Source organism: Anolis sagrei, chromosome 4 (assembly GCF_037176765.1).
Source record: "Anolis sagrei isolate rAnoSag1 chromosome 4, rAnoSag1.mat, whole genome shotgun sequence".
NCBI lineage: Eukaryota > Metazoa > Chordata > Lepidosauria > Squamata > Dactyloidae > Anolis > Anolis sagrei.
Genome location: NC_090024.1, coordinates 189,394,636 through 189,407,802, shown reverse-complemented (window position 1 = coordinate 189,407,802; position 13,167 = coordinate 189,394,636). Strand labels below are relative to the sequence as shown.

Below are 13,167 nucleotides of genomic sequence, written 5' to 3'. Positions count from 1 at the left end.
AAAACTAACTAGGTATAAATTTGTTGCCTTTAATGCGGAATGTACATTTCATTAATTGCTTCCCAAATTACTGAATGCCTGCTTTATTAGGCATGCCTTGTTTAGAAAACTATGGTCAAAGCTGGTGTGCAGTCAAATATGCTCTCCTTTCTTCAAAGAGAAACAATTTTAGAACAAAAGTGGGACAGACACTCAACCTTTGAATTCAACACCAAACAAGGTAAAATTAATTTAAATCACTTCCCATACAGGAATATAAAAAAACCTGATTACTTATGATAAAGAGCAAAGATGGCATTAAATAAGTATCACAGCCACCATCATCTGAGTAAGTTTGAAAATTACTCACTTGGTGTGGGGATGGAACAGCATTTTCTGTACAGTGGAAGCCATCTTTTCCTTACTCAAGCTGAAAGCATCTTTTGTTATGGACATCGCTTCTTTGGTGAGGTCCATGGTCACATGCAAGGCCTCCTTGGTTGCATCCTTTGTTATATGCAATGCACTAGATAATTCCATTTCCATATTTTTCAAAGGGATCGCCTCTTCTTGACCATTGGGAGATACTTGAATGCCACCAAGAGGATCTACAATGGAAGTTGGACTGGAAGGAAGAATTTGAGGATTTTGAGAAAAGCTTGTAGTTTCACTCTGTCTTTCAGTATCAAGAATTTCTTCTGCCTCATGTGCTTCTTCTATAGAACTTCTTTCTCCAGTTCTTTGTCTGTGAAACTCTTCTCCCACCAGGGAACCATCACTCTGGGATTTCAGCATGCCATCCTGCAAAGTGTTTATACTGGTATCTGTGTGCCCAATTCCACTGTCATCTAGAAGTTTTATGGGGCTGCCATCTTCTTTATCTGAGGAAGCATCTGATTTCATCTCCCTGACTTCAGCAGCCAGCCCCTCCCTGCTATCTGAAGGGGAGAGTTCTGATTCTATTAGACTTGTTGTGTCTGAGTCCATAGATCTAGGTTCCAATGTAGAGCCTGGAGTAGGATGCATTAGCAAAGCCACCTCAGTGCTGTTGAACAGGAAACCCATACAAGTGGTCATAGAATCTAGAGTGGACCCAATTATTTCCTGAGTGTCTTGGGTCAACTGTTCTTGAAACGTTTGCAGGATTTCCTTCATCCTAAGTAGCATCAAATATTGGTAATGATTGAGTCTCACCTTCACGTGTGCACTTGAGTACAGTAGGACATGAACATCTGCAGATACTTCCACATCTTCATCATTTCCTTTGCCATTAACATTACAACTGCCTTTGTCTAAGACATCCTTTGCCTCTAGGGTGAGGTAGATGCTTTTCAGGTCCTGCTCAGTCTTTGATCTTTGGCAGAACTGCTCCTCTCTGGAAATGACTTGATGTTTGGCATGGTTACTAAAGCTAGCAGAAGTCTTTACTTTGACTTGTGAGGCAGAAGAGAACTGCAGCATTGAGGACTGGACTTCCTCCCATCTCTTTGGAAGACAGGCCCACACACAGAGAGGGAATGGGGAAATAAAGTGAAGGACTTTGCCTTTTGAGCTTTTGGCCCCCTCAAAGTCCAGGGAGATCTCGGTGAAATTAACAGACCAAAGGTCTTCAGAAGCTGAGGACCTGACAGAGGAATGGCCAAAGTCTGTGTGTTTCTGGGCTTTGGAGTCCACTTGGTACGCATGGCGTAAGAAGAGGGTGTGAAGAAGGCTGAAATTATCCTGAAATTTAGGAAACTGGGTATAGCTAGAGTGGAAGAATTCTGAAGCAGCAAATCTACGGAACAGATTCTGGAGGGCCAAACAGCTGCAGTGAGGGGCATGCCTGGTGTTGGTAGCTGTCATTTCTGATGTGCGAATGGACAGACAATGGGGACGGTCTTGGTGATCCATTACTTTCTTCTCTACAGGGATGTTTAGCTATAGCAATCACAAAGGAAAAAAAAGTAAAGACATTCAACAGTGCATGGTAAAAACCAACTATTGTTGATTTCAGGTCTTTTTAGTAAAAGACACTTCACAGCACATTGCTAACTAACTCCCACAGCAGCCAAATGAGAACTGGTTGCTTATATTGCGAGCAGGGAATAGAAACTGACAAGTCTGTAATGTATCTAACACAACAGAACAAGTTCACAGCAGAGCAAGCAATTAAGCAAAATTTCCTAAGTGTAATGACCTATCCAAAGACAACAGCAGTTGCCCTATATTATGGGAATTGCATTAGTGCTTGGTAAAATGATTTCACTGTTATATTTAAATGCCTGCAGACTGATACTCAGAACCCTACATTATAATATGATATGATATAATATAATATAATATAAAGGTAAAGATTTCCCCCTTGATATTAAATCTAGTTGTGTTCAACTCAGGGTGATGGTGCTCATATCCATTATTAAACCAAAGTGAGGGCGTTGTCTGTAGATGCCTCCAATGTCATGTGGTCAGCATGACTGCCTGGAGCGCAGTTACCTTCCCACCAGAGCGGTATATCTATTGATCTACTCACATTTGCATGTTTTCAAACTGCTAGGTTGGCAGAAACTGGGGCTAACAGAGGGAGCTCACCCCACTCCCTGGATTCAACCTGCCAATCTTTCAGTCAACAAGTTCAGCAGCTCAGCGGTTTAACCTGCTGTGCCATCGGAGGGCTCCATAATATAATATAATATAATATAATATAATATAATATAATATAATATAATATAATATAATATAATATAATATAATATAGCTATGATATTCTCCTCAATGAACAATCAATATTTTCACCTAAAATTAATAGTATATATTATATATTACCATACAGCATCAAAGAAAGCTGCCACATATTAGGGAGAGAAGGATTGGAAGCAAAATGTACTTTTTAGAGAAGCCAGACATTGTCTAACCCTCTTCCCCTTATCTTAAGAATTCTTTCTTGTCTTGCATAATTTGGAACATAAAAGAAAACATACCTTTAGCATGAAGCCATCCATTCTGACATCAATATGTTCATCCTGCTTGCCAGAGTTCTCCAGATTGTATATTGCTTTGAAATGCTGTAGGCTGCGATAGAGATCAAGGCAGAACAAGTTCACCCAAAGCATGCTCCCTGTGTCCAGAGTGAAAATCAAACCATGCAGCTGCAAGTATAGGTTTGGGCACGGGACTGGAGAGGGGAAAAAGGTAAAGGTTAGCATTCCATTGGTTTGGACCACAATAGGAAAAGGGGGGAAATACGGTGCATTGGTCAGAGCTGCATCTCTGTAACAACCACAGAGTATCTAACTTAGTTTTGCACCATCAATGACAATCACCAATAGAACACCTTATTGCTATTATCCTGCCATTCTTGTCAAGCTTACATACATTAATTAGATGCTGGACAACTCCCAATGACATTGTTATTTTTATTATTCCTTATAACTAATATGAGATTTCCTTTCTTTAAGAAAGGTATCCGTATTCTGCTTGCTTTCAATAACATTCTAGTACAACATAGATCAAGGCTGGTGAATGTGGTTGTTCAAATGCAATTCCCATCATCTCTGTTGGTCAGAACCAATGGTATCTGCACTTCAACAACAGCTTCTCGAGTTTTTAAGCAGAGGCTGGATGGCCATCTGTCCGGGGGGGGGGGGGGGGGGGGGGGCTTTTGGTTGTGTTTTCCTGCATGGTAGGGGATTGGACTGGATGGCCCATGTGGTCCCTTCCAACTCCATGATTAAGTAGATGAGAACTATTGAAGTTGTCAATGGTTCTTATACATTTCCTGACAGCAAATGTGGGTCACAGCCACATGAGGAAAAACTGACAGAAATATTTCAGTTAATAAAGTCTCTGACAAGTAACATCCTTGTTACAAAGACTGTATACATTGGTCTCTCCCTCTCTTTTGCTCTCTATCATCCCTCTAATTGGAAAGGGTTTTTTTAGCAGCATTAATACTACTAAAAAGAAGATGATGAAAGAAAACTAGTTAAACACAGATTTCCTGTTGGATATGACAACCTTCATCAAGTTTTCTCTAGCAATCTGTTTGTCTATGACCTTGTTGCTTACTGTTTCCTGTCAATTTAAGAGGCAGTGCTTCTATTCTATCTCCTGAAGGCAGCTCAAAGGTTGCAAAGAAGGGGCGATATATTCTATCTACAACACACAAACAGACATGCAAGTTGGGTGAAGAGGGAAGCGAAAAGAAGGGGGTAATGTTAGAACCAATACTTTATTATTTGCTCTCCAGCTAGAATATTGCTTCTGGACTGGTAACAGGAAGTCGTAATTTCTCATCTCATGACCTCAAAGCCTGGTTTGATTCAGGTAAAGAGAGCAGAGGTCCAAGATTAGGAAAGCAGGCCTATCCCCCATTCTAGCTCCAACCATGAAAGTGCCTTCAAGACTAAACAGAGGGCTGGGGAGGGATATGGGTGGTGAGGATAGGAGTCAGTTTGGATAAAGAGTGGGACACAAGCAAAATCAAAAATGTTTATTCATCTTGCCACCCATATAGAAATAAACATTTCCTGCAACCAAGGTCTTTTTGCATCCAATCACCCCAACATTTTTAAAGGAGTTAAAACTCCACAACACTGAGGGTAACATTCACAAAGTACAGGTTCTACAAAAGGCTAAATGTTATATGTGATATTGCCCAGAGATTTCCAATAGGTATCAAAGAAAAGAAAGCATTAGAGCTAATTCGTTGCACAGGGAAGAAGAAATGAATCTTGGGTTACCAAGGGGATTTCATCATTTCTAGGAAGGCATAAAGTATTGCCCACAATGTGTTTTTAAATCTAATTTGTTTTGGGATAGCAGATCTTTTACACTTCGTTTGACCTCTATCATGCTTTTATAAAAAAGTAATTTACTTTCAATATATTGTATTGTCGAAGGCTTTCATGGCTGGAATCACTAGGTTCTTGTGGGTTTTTTCGGGCTATAGAGCCATGTTCTAGAGGCATTTCTCCTGACGTTTCGCCTGCATCTGTGGCAAGCATCCTCAGAGGTAGTGAGGTCTGTTGGAATTAGGACAATGGGTTTATATATCTGTGGAAAGACCAGGGTGGGGCAAGGAGCTCTTCCCTGCTGCAGTTAGGTGTGAATGTTTAGTGATCAGCTTGCCACAGATGCAGGCGAAACGTCAGGAGAAATGCCTCTAGAACATGGCTCTATAGCCCGAAAAAACCCACAAGAACCTTTCAATATATTGTTCTTCCCAAGAGTGGTTTGATAAGTAGCACAATTAAAAAGGGGCAATATACTAGCAAGATTGCTCTGTTTTTGGAAATTAAACAAAACATGTGGTACTCATTCCACATATTCTCTTAGGGCAAATTCCAAATACAAAGAAAGTTACAGTATGATGTTCTCTAAATTGCAAGAAAAAAAGATGGAAAAGGGGAGAGAATGCCCTGGAAGCATTTGAAGTAACAACATTATCTGCTTCACATGAATTCTTCTGGTTACAAGCAACTAACTATACACATGCTTCATTCTAGTGTTCAACTAAAGCACATCCACTAAAATCAGTGGGTCATCCCAACTGATAGGTCTACTTTAGTTGGAATTATTTACAACACTGCAATGCTCGCAGTGCACCCAAATACCTGGGAGTCACTTTGGACCGTGCTCTGACCTACAAGAAGCACTGCCTGAACATCAAACAAAAAGTGGGCGCTAGAAACAACATCATACGAAAGCTGACTGGCACAACCTGGGGATCACAACCAGACACAGTGAAGACATCTGCCCTTGCGCTATGCTACTCTGCTGCTGAGTATGCATGCCCAGTGTGGAACACATCTCATCACACTAAAACAGTGGATGTGGCTCTTAATGAGACATGCCGCATTATCACGGGGTGTCTGCGCTCCACACCACTGGAGAAATTACACTGCTTAGCCGGTATTGCACCACCTGACATCCGCCGGGAAGTAGCAGCCAATAGTGAAAGGACCAAGGCAGAGACATCTCCAGCTCATCCCCTGTTTGGGTATCAGCAAGCACGTCAACGACTTAAATCAAGACATAGTTTTCTTAGATCTACAGAGACACTCCCTGGAACACCCCAGCAAGCGAGAGTCCAAAAGTGGCAGGCCCAAACCCAGCACCTCAATTCATGGGTGATACCATATGAGAGACTCCCCCCTGGGCACACAGAAGACTGGGCGACTTGGAAGGCGCTGAACAGATTGCGCTCTGGCACCATGAGATGCAGAGCCAATCTTAAGAAATGAGGCTACAGGGTGGAATCCTCGGCATGCGAGTGCGGAGAAGAACAAACCACTGACCACCTGCTGCAATGCACCCTGTGCCCTGCCACATGCACGATGGAGGACCTTCTTGCGGCAACCCCAGAGGCACTCCAAGTGGCCAGATACTGGTCAAAGGACATTTAACCAAATACCAAATTTACAAAATCTGTGTGGTTTTTTTTCTTTCTTTTTCTTTTTAATCTCTGTGTTTGTTTTGCTCTGTTAGAATTGTAATACAATGGTTGCTGATGACACGATAAATAAATAAATATTTACAACACTCAGGCCATTGTTTTTAAAAATCAACACAACAGAAGTTAAGACCAGGATTTTTTCAGTGTAACATTTACTCGTCTCTTAAAATGTTGTTTGGTGGTGTTTTTAAGTGTTTGTTTGAGAAACAATAAAGGACAATTCAAAAGGCAACAACAAGCAAACCTAATGAGTTACTTTGAAACAGTATTGAGGACTGTATGTGTGAGTATGCCTTCAAGCTGCCTGTGAGTTTATGGCAACCGCAGTCATTTTATATTGTTTTCTTAGGCAAGTTTTGTCTCCTCCTTCCTCAAAAATATAGCATTTGGTATTTGTTGGTGATCTCCCATACAAGTATCAACCAGACCTAACCTTGCTTAGGTTCCAAGATCAGAGGGGATCTTGTGCCTTTAGAGTATTTAGGCCAGACTGAGGAATTGACTACTTTAAAATAATACTCGGAGCTCTGAAAGAGAAAGAAGAGGAAACAGCTGTGGAGAATTTATTTTTAAAAGGCTCGTGAGACACTTGGAAGAGTTACCTGGAAAATCTGGATTGTCTGGGAGGTAGTACTCAGTAAACTCTATATGAATGGCAGAGGTTTCGTCTGGAAGATTCAGTGATTTTCTACTACATGAAAGCAGTGTTGAAGGCTTCTTACAATGCTGTCCAGCAGTGGAGACCTGAAAAATGTTGGTATACACTCAGAGTAAAGAACATGGCCATCTAAACATAGGAAACTTGAGGTTTTGGGGAAAGGGGGGTTGGGCTTATGGTATTGATGCAGTTCCCAAGTTACAAACAAGATAGGTTATGTAGGTTTCTTCTTAGGCTGAATTTGTTTATAAGCCAGAACAGGTACATTTTAAAGTGCAACTCCAGCCAAATGGATATATATGTTTCAGCTTTCAATAGCATAGGGAAGGGTTAACACCCCTTTGGTGTTTGTTTTGCTGTCTGTGCTCCTGTTCAGAAGATTTCACCACACATTCTGTACCTGTGATAATTGGATTTTTAGAAATTTGGCTTGTTGTGGAAGCAAGGATTGATGAGAAAGCTTCAGTGGAGACACTTTTTCCCCATGATAACTTTTTCAGGAATGAATTTCCCTTCCGAGGTCAAGATTTTTCTCACTTCCTGTTGTTTCACCCCCGTTTGTAACTATGAGGGTTTTTTTGTAAGTCTGATGTTTGTATTCAGTTTATAATTTAAAGATATGTGTAAAACAGAAAGCACTTAAGAGTCAAGATGAAATCTGATTATAGCTACTACATTACTACATTCAAATGATACTCTCTTAGTCTCTTATTGTTGCCTAATTTTGGAGGGGGTGCAAATTGGAATATATAACAAAAAGGCAGCAAAATGGAATGAAAAATACCGAGAGACCTATTTTAATCCATAAAAATTGTGCTAAGGTCAAATTTAAATCTGTATGATAAACAAAGAATATATTGTGCTTTTATAAAGCAGTAATACATGAGTTGGTCTTTATCTACTGGTTTTCATTGAAGGCAGAATAAGACAATAATGTAGCAACAAGTACCTATAAATAACAAGAGAGATAGAGTTTCCTCTTGTAATAAATGTGTGTGCTGAGGGTTTGTCCAACATGCTTGACTTTAACAGTATTTTCAATGAATAACAGTGGAGATAGGGTGTGGGCAGTAAGAATTGTCAGAATTTTTGTAACATATTATCATTTCTAAAGTAACAATAAGTATAAGGATCAGGACCATCCCAGCATCAAGCATTAAGAGCTTAACCACATGGCTAGCATAGAGTAATTTACAGCCAGGGTGGGGTAGCTGAAAGAGTAATAAAGAAGAGCAAACTGTGAGTAGGGGAAGTGTTGGTTGTGCTGTTGGTAGTGTTGTGGTGGTGAGCTACTGTTGCCAGAGTGTTGAGCTGCTGGGAATGAAAATACAGAGAAGCTGAAGGATTAAGCTGAAGACCAGAGAGAAGAGCTAATACTGTGAAGGTATGAACTGACTGGGAGTGTAAAGTGTTAGAAGGAAGAGATGAAGAGAGTCAAGAACATCTGCTAGACTGTTGTAAATACTATAGTGTAACGTTTTCTACAAAAGATACAAGTAGTGCTTGTCTGCTCCTTAACTGAAGGAGTGCTTCTGCTGAAGAAAAGGGTTGGCTTGTTGCAAAGAATCCCAGCCAATTTGCTGCAACAAGAATTGTCCAAGTGATACTCAGTTCCACTATACAGCTCTCATACTTTACCTGATGAATATCCAGATCATCTACTCGGAGAACTAGACAACTGGATCGAAGTCTTTTCCACGCAGGGCGTTGGAGGCCAAACAGGAAAGGAGGTGGTTTACTGGTCATAGGAATCCCTTTCTCTGGGGAACTTTTTTGAGAACTAGATGGAGTGTCTTAAAAATATTTTTCATCGTCAATCAAGGAAATATAAACTTCTCTGCTAATTTCAGACAAATATAAACACTAAGAATATTACCCTCCCCCCCCCCCCCAAAAAAAAAAAAAATAGATCAGCACTCTGGCTTTTTCCTTTTACATACAATATGAATGATATGAAACACTGGATGGAGGAAATGTAGTACTTTTGTTCTTGGACCCCCTGCCCCTACTCAAAAACTGTGTTAGAAAATTCAATTGCAAATAATCACAAATTTTGGCTAAGGTTATTGCTTCCCAGCTTCCACTAACCTAGTTCCTGCTATGCATCAAGAATGGGAATTGAAGAAAGCAGGAATAGCCTGAAAGATGCAGCAAGACCCTTTTTTTTAAGTTTTGGCCTGGCTGAGGTATGAAGGGCGCTATTTAGATTCTATTTAAGGCAGTAAAATGCCATGGGCAAACATCTTCTATTTTCAACACATGCCCGAAGATTCAGAGAAGAGACAGAGTTTTGCTTTCATTTTCCACTGAGTTATGTAGAAGGAAAAATGTGGGAAACCCGATAACACTTTCTCTGTTATCTGATTAGTCTGATTACAATGCTTGTCTTACACTTCTAGCAGTGTTAAGTGTGAGTGACTGCCAGCAACTGTCTCAGTCAAAGCAAAAGTTCACTAATGCTGTATATGGCACACCGGAAAAAACAAAAATATTCTTGGGGGCAGCAGCAACCAACTTTCCAAAAACTAGCATAATTGCAACCTAGATGCTGCTAATGCTTCCAAGATCAGACACAGTGGAAAAAACAGTGCTGTGTAGTACTCCATAGAGAGAGAAATCTAATACTAATGGCAGTTTGCCATTGAAAATTCCTCACTTCATGTTATCACTTGTATTACCTTCTGTCAGGCTGACCCAATAATACATTTCCCCTCACTTCTGTTTGATAATTACAGAGGAAGCAGGAAGAAATGCTGCTGACCGGACAAATGGCTTTTTCAAGTCATAATCCACATCACCCTTCAATCTACAGCTGCAGAAAATGAACAGTTCCAACAACACTGCAATGTGATGCATTCACCAGTGGCAGTCTAAGATATAGGCACTGCTCTGATGTTCAAATTCAAAAAGTATCAGAGCCATTTCTGTTGGCACTCTGGAACACGGAAAAAACTACTTTGTGTAGCCTATGACATGGTGCTTTGTAGGGCTGACAGAAGATGTTCTGCAACCTGAGGTAGAGCAGGAAAGAGTGCTCCTCATTCACCATATCAAGGCTCATATTATCTAACCAGCTAATTTACTATGGGAAATGAAACAGAAAATCATTTCCCCATCAACAGCAAAAATACAGCAGTGGCAAATTAAATACTAACAATTTGCTAATCTTTGATGTCTAAAATCTGTTTGTGAGGCTATGCCTCACTCTATCTAACAGCAAGGCCTGGGATTTTGAAAATTGTAAGCAATACAATACACACACTCAGATAAAAACCCAGATGCAATAAGGGGCTTATGTGTTTAACGTTTCTATATTAAATTATTAATGCAATTGTGCAATATATTTATGTGTTACCTGTTTTCATTTTGAAAGGAGATTCCCTTGCAGCAGTTTTAGAGGTGCAAAAGCTTATTTCTTCTCCATATTTCTCCATCTTGTTTTGGAATTCCTCCACCAGCTTTTTTGCCCACTTCTCCCGGGACTCCATGGCATTACAATAGCGTACCCAGTGTTTGCAGCTATCTCCTGAAAAAAAAAAAGATTAACACTGGTAAGAGCTATTTGTCTCTGTGATCTATTTTTATAACTTTCTCCTCGAATTTGTTTCCCCTTTCTCAAAACAAAAACAAAAAAGAAAGAAAACAAAACAAAAGAAAAATAATAATAAGACTTGGCTTAAGGCTTGGTGAATGGCACAGCTAATTTCAGACAAAATTTGCATATGACATTCATCTTCCGGAGCTGCATATCTCCTAGCTGAACAAATCTTCACATCTGTGTTTCAAAACATTGTTTTACATCTTATATCTCTGTTCATCTTAAATTGTTGTAGTACAGGGTGATAGTAACGTTACTACTACGGGTAGAAGGGAGAAGAGGGCTGCGCAGGTGTGAGAGGAGGAGCAGCAGCGAAAGCGGATTAGAGACATATTCATGGCTCCAACTGATTCTGAATCCTTCAAGGGTTTCTCTGACTGTGAAATGGGGGAAGGAGAGGAAAGCAGGGGAGTTAAGCGGGTTACTCGTGAACAGGATGAAGAGCTTCAAAGGAAGCGTATCTGTGATATACTTAGTGCTCCAACAAAAGATGAAGATTTTATGCGTTTTGAAGGGAGTGATGGGACTGGGAGTGACATTGAGGAGGAGGATGATTTGGACTGGACCCGTGTTCAGGAAATAAGGGATATCTGTACTCAGCCTACCTCCAGTGATGACTTTGAGGGGTTTGCAGAAGAGTGGCAATCGGGGAACACTTGGGAGGACCTAAGTCTTGACAGACGCTGGCAAAGGTGGGAGGCAGTGTTCAGCTGCAGGGAATGGGGCAGCTGAAAGTGATGATGAAAGGGTGGGGAGCAGTTCATCCTCTGATGAGGAGCTTTAGGATATAAATTGGTTTGGTTTCAATGGGTCTTTGCAGAAGGCAAAGTGTTTTTTCGGGTGTGTATCTTTGTCCCTGCCATTACTCTTGAGCTTGGGTCCTTGGACTACAGATCTTCGTGTTTCCGTGACTTCTGGCTGATACTTCGTAAGTGCTGACAACAACTCCCCCTGTTTGACTTCGGACTATGTTTTGACAATGACTACGCTTTTTGGACTGCTTCTTCGAACTTCAAACGTGCCTGGACTACGGACTGACTTTGGACTCTGATTTTGCTTGCTCCTACATTGTTTTTTGGTGCCTTTTGGACATTCTGAATTACAAGCAGTTTGCTGTATATTTTTGTTATCCCAGATTATACTCCGGGATAATCCGGATTATATTTAAGTTGAGTTTTTCACGTAGTGGTTGCTATAGACTTTTAGTTTGTGCAAGAGACACTGAAGCAAGTGTCTCTAAAGCCTTTTTGTGTTTAATAAACCTGTGTTTGGACCTTTTATATTGTGTTTGGCGCTCTTGAGGCTTCTGGGTCTTGACATAAATACTGTCTGCACAACAAATGTACTTGCTATTAAATGGCTGTGCTGCACTCCTATTGTGAGCAATGAGGCTATAGTGCTGTAAATATGCTATATTCTCTTCTATAGTATTATAAAAGCTATGCATGATGGTAGTCAAGATCAAACAATGGTTTGTTCAGTATAAAGCTCAGTCAACTGCTAGTTTGTGCCCAGGAAAAAATTCAGTCACATTATTGACGCTGGATTTAGCGCGGACACCCGATCGGCATAGCTATTGGATATACAAAGAAAATATCATCCTCCAGACATCTAAGAGTATGCTTTTTATTTAATTGCAGAAATGCACCAACTTGCTATCCAAGACTCCTCTAGTCTATGTACACTAAACGGCTAGCAAGTAGGCTCACCATCATCTGACAGGTTGACTATACATGTGTGAGGGCCACTAAGTAAAAGCAATATTGAACAATTCCTTCTGCAGTGATCTTAAAAAAAATATAGACATGCATAACAGGAGTTCATCAACATAATTCAATGCCTACTTAGTGGTTACTGTCACCTATTAAAATCAACATTTTTCCATTTTAATTTTTATTACACTTGGTGTGTCTACATTCCAGTTAGTCTAAGCAATGGACTATGCATGCAGGGTTGTTTATTTTAATTAACAATTTCAAACAGAAAGACTATCAGTTTCCCCGTATCTCATCTATGCTGATTTATTCCACTCTGTAACTAGTCAATTCAAAGGGTGAAAAATATTGTCGATACTGGAGCAGGGTTTTCTGAATTGTTTCACTAAAAATAAGCTAAGTTAGTATACATTTTAATAATTAGAATTCTCATTCTTAATAAGAGCAAATTGCTTTTACCTGCCCAATGGAATGGATAATAGTCAAATGCCATTCTCCTAAAAGTTAATTGCATTGCACCTCCTGTTATTCCATGTTTAGAAGCACCTATGACAAAATGGAAAAAGAATGATGACATATGGCTGTTGTACTTACTTTTATATATATAAAAGTTAGATCTGAGCTGCATTGTAAACTTTCAGTATTACTGAATTCAGCATTTGTAATAACTGAGTAATAGTAATAGTAGTCCAGTGCCTTCAAATCATTTATGATCTATGGTGCCCCTAAGGCAAACTTTCACAGTGTTTTCTTGGTGAGATCTGCCTTTGCCTTCCTCTGG

At 40.1% G+C, this 13,167-nt stretch overlaps 1 protein-coding gene across 2 annotated transcripts in view; it reads right to left on the bottom strand.

Moving 5' to 3' along the window:
- Positions 1-13,167, bottom strand: part of BLTP3A (bridge-like lipid transfer protein family member 3A) — a 71,744-nt gene that overhangs the window by 19,643 nt on the left and 38,934 nt on the right. For both annotated transcript variants that reach the window (XM_060773107.2, XM_060773108.2), the window contains 6 exons: positions 12,846-12,932; positions 10,429-10,599; positions 8,712-8,866; positions 7,018-7,159; positions 2,940-3,133; positions 350-1,899 (listed from right to left, as the gene is read on the bottom strand). In XM_060773107.2, the coding sequence (XP_060629090.2) occupies positions 350-1,899; positions 2,940-3,133; positions 7,018-7,159; positions 8,712-8,866; positions 10,429-10,599; positions 12,846-12,932 (2,299 nt within the window). The remainder of the gene's footprint in view (positions 1-349; positions 1,900-2,939; positions 3,134-7,017; positions 7,160-8,711; positions 8,867-10,428; positions 10,600-12,845; positions 12,933-13,167) is intronic.